This window comes from Acyrthosiphon pisum, chromosome A2 (assembly GCF_005508785.2).
Source record: "Acyrthosiphon pisum isolate AL4f chromosome A2, pea_aphid_22Mar2018_4r6ur, whole genome shotgun sequence".
In the NCBI taxonomy this organism is placed as follows: Eukaryota; Metazoa; Arthropoda; class Insecta; order Hemiptera; family Aphididae; genus Acyrthosiphon; species Acyrthosiphon pisum.
Window position 1 is genome coordinate 107,671,695 of NC_042495.1, and position 1,076 is coordinate 107,672,770.

At 24.4% G+C, this 1,076-nt stretch overlaps 1 protein-coding gene across 1 annotated transcript in view; it reads left to right on the forward strand.

Annotated features, from left to right (window-relative positions):
• Window positions 1-973: 973 nt before the first annotated feature.
• Window positions 974-1,076, forward strand: part of LOC107885065 — a 4,744-nt gene continuing 4,641 nt past the window's right edge. The window contains exon 1 of the mRNA XM_016808469.2: window positions 974-1,046. Within this exon, the coding sequence (XP_016663958.2) occupies window positions 974-1,046 (73 nt within the window). The remainder of the gene's footprint in view (window positions 1,047-1,076) is intronic.

A 1,076-nucleotide genomic window follows, 5' to 3' on the forward strand; every position in this document is an offset into this window, starting at 1 on the left:
TGTGAGTTGTGACACAGAAAGTAATAATACATTTTCCAAACACTTATAAGCACATAGCAACAAGATGTTTGTTGATTTGGTAAAACTGAATGTATCTAATTTTTTCCAACATTATATAGGTACAAGCTTACAACAATTATTTATTAAATTCTTATTTTTATTTTTTAGTTATACTGCTGAAGTACAAAACTAAAAGTTATTACACACTTTTCTTAAGTTCGCTTTCACGTCTGTTTGTCTGTCTGTAATCAAATCTTGCGCGCTCGATTTGAGGCACTTTTTGACGATGAAAAATTCTGAAAATTGGTATAGACCTTGGTCTTGGATGACAAATGACAATACAATAATTTTATTGTTTAATGAAACCTATAATTTTTAGATTAGGTAATGGATATTTGCCATGTATAGTAGGTATATAGAAAACAAACAAAATTATAAAAATATAATCAATATTTTTGCGATATATCTTTTTCCTTTATTCTTAATGTCTTTGTAATAAATTGGACAAAGATGGGCGCTAACTAGTTAGTTTTAATTCATATTAATTTTGTTACTTAATTAGTTGAACTTAATGTGTAAAATAATTTAATCTAACTCGTTAAAAATAATAAGTAAGTAGTTATTTTTCTAGTTTATTTTTTCATTTATTGAATGATTCAATTTCTTATTTTATTGTCTTCTAATGACTGATATTTCAAAAAATTAAGGTTATTGTCTACCTATTTGATAAATTTTATAAAATTATCAGTAGACAGTTGTTTAATTAAATTTTTTATATATCACCAATAATTCAAGTTAGTTACCTACCCACTTACTTTATAATGAATTTATATAATGCATTACATTTGAAAAAAAAAAATTTTTAAAAACACATTTTTTCTAAAATGAAAAATTTGCTGATTTCCTACACTAGATGTTTATGAAAAAGATAGAAAATGTATGCTAAGTATAATATAATGACATTTTACAGGTCATGTATGCAGACAGTGAGAAGAATTTGGAACAAGCTGTGTTGGATATTAAACAATTATCAAATGATTTCCAAAGTTTGTAAACGTTTTGAAATTTTTACAAAC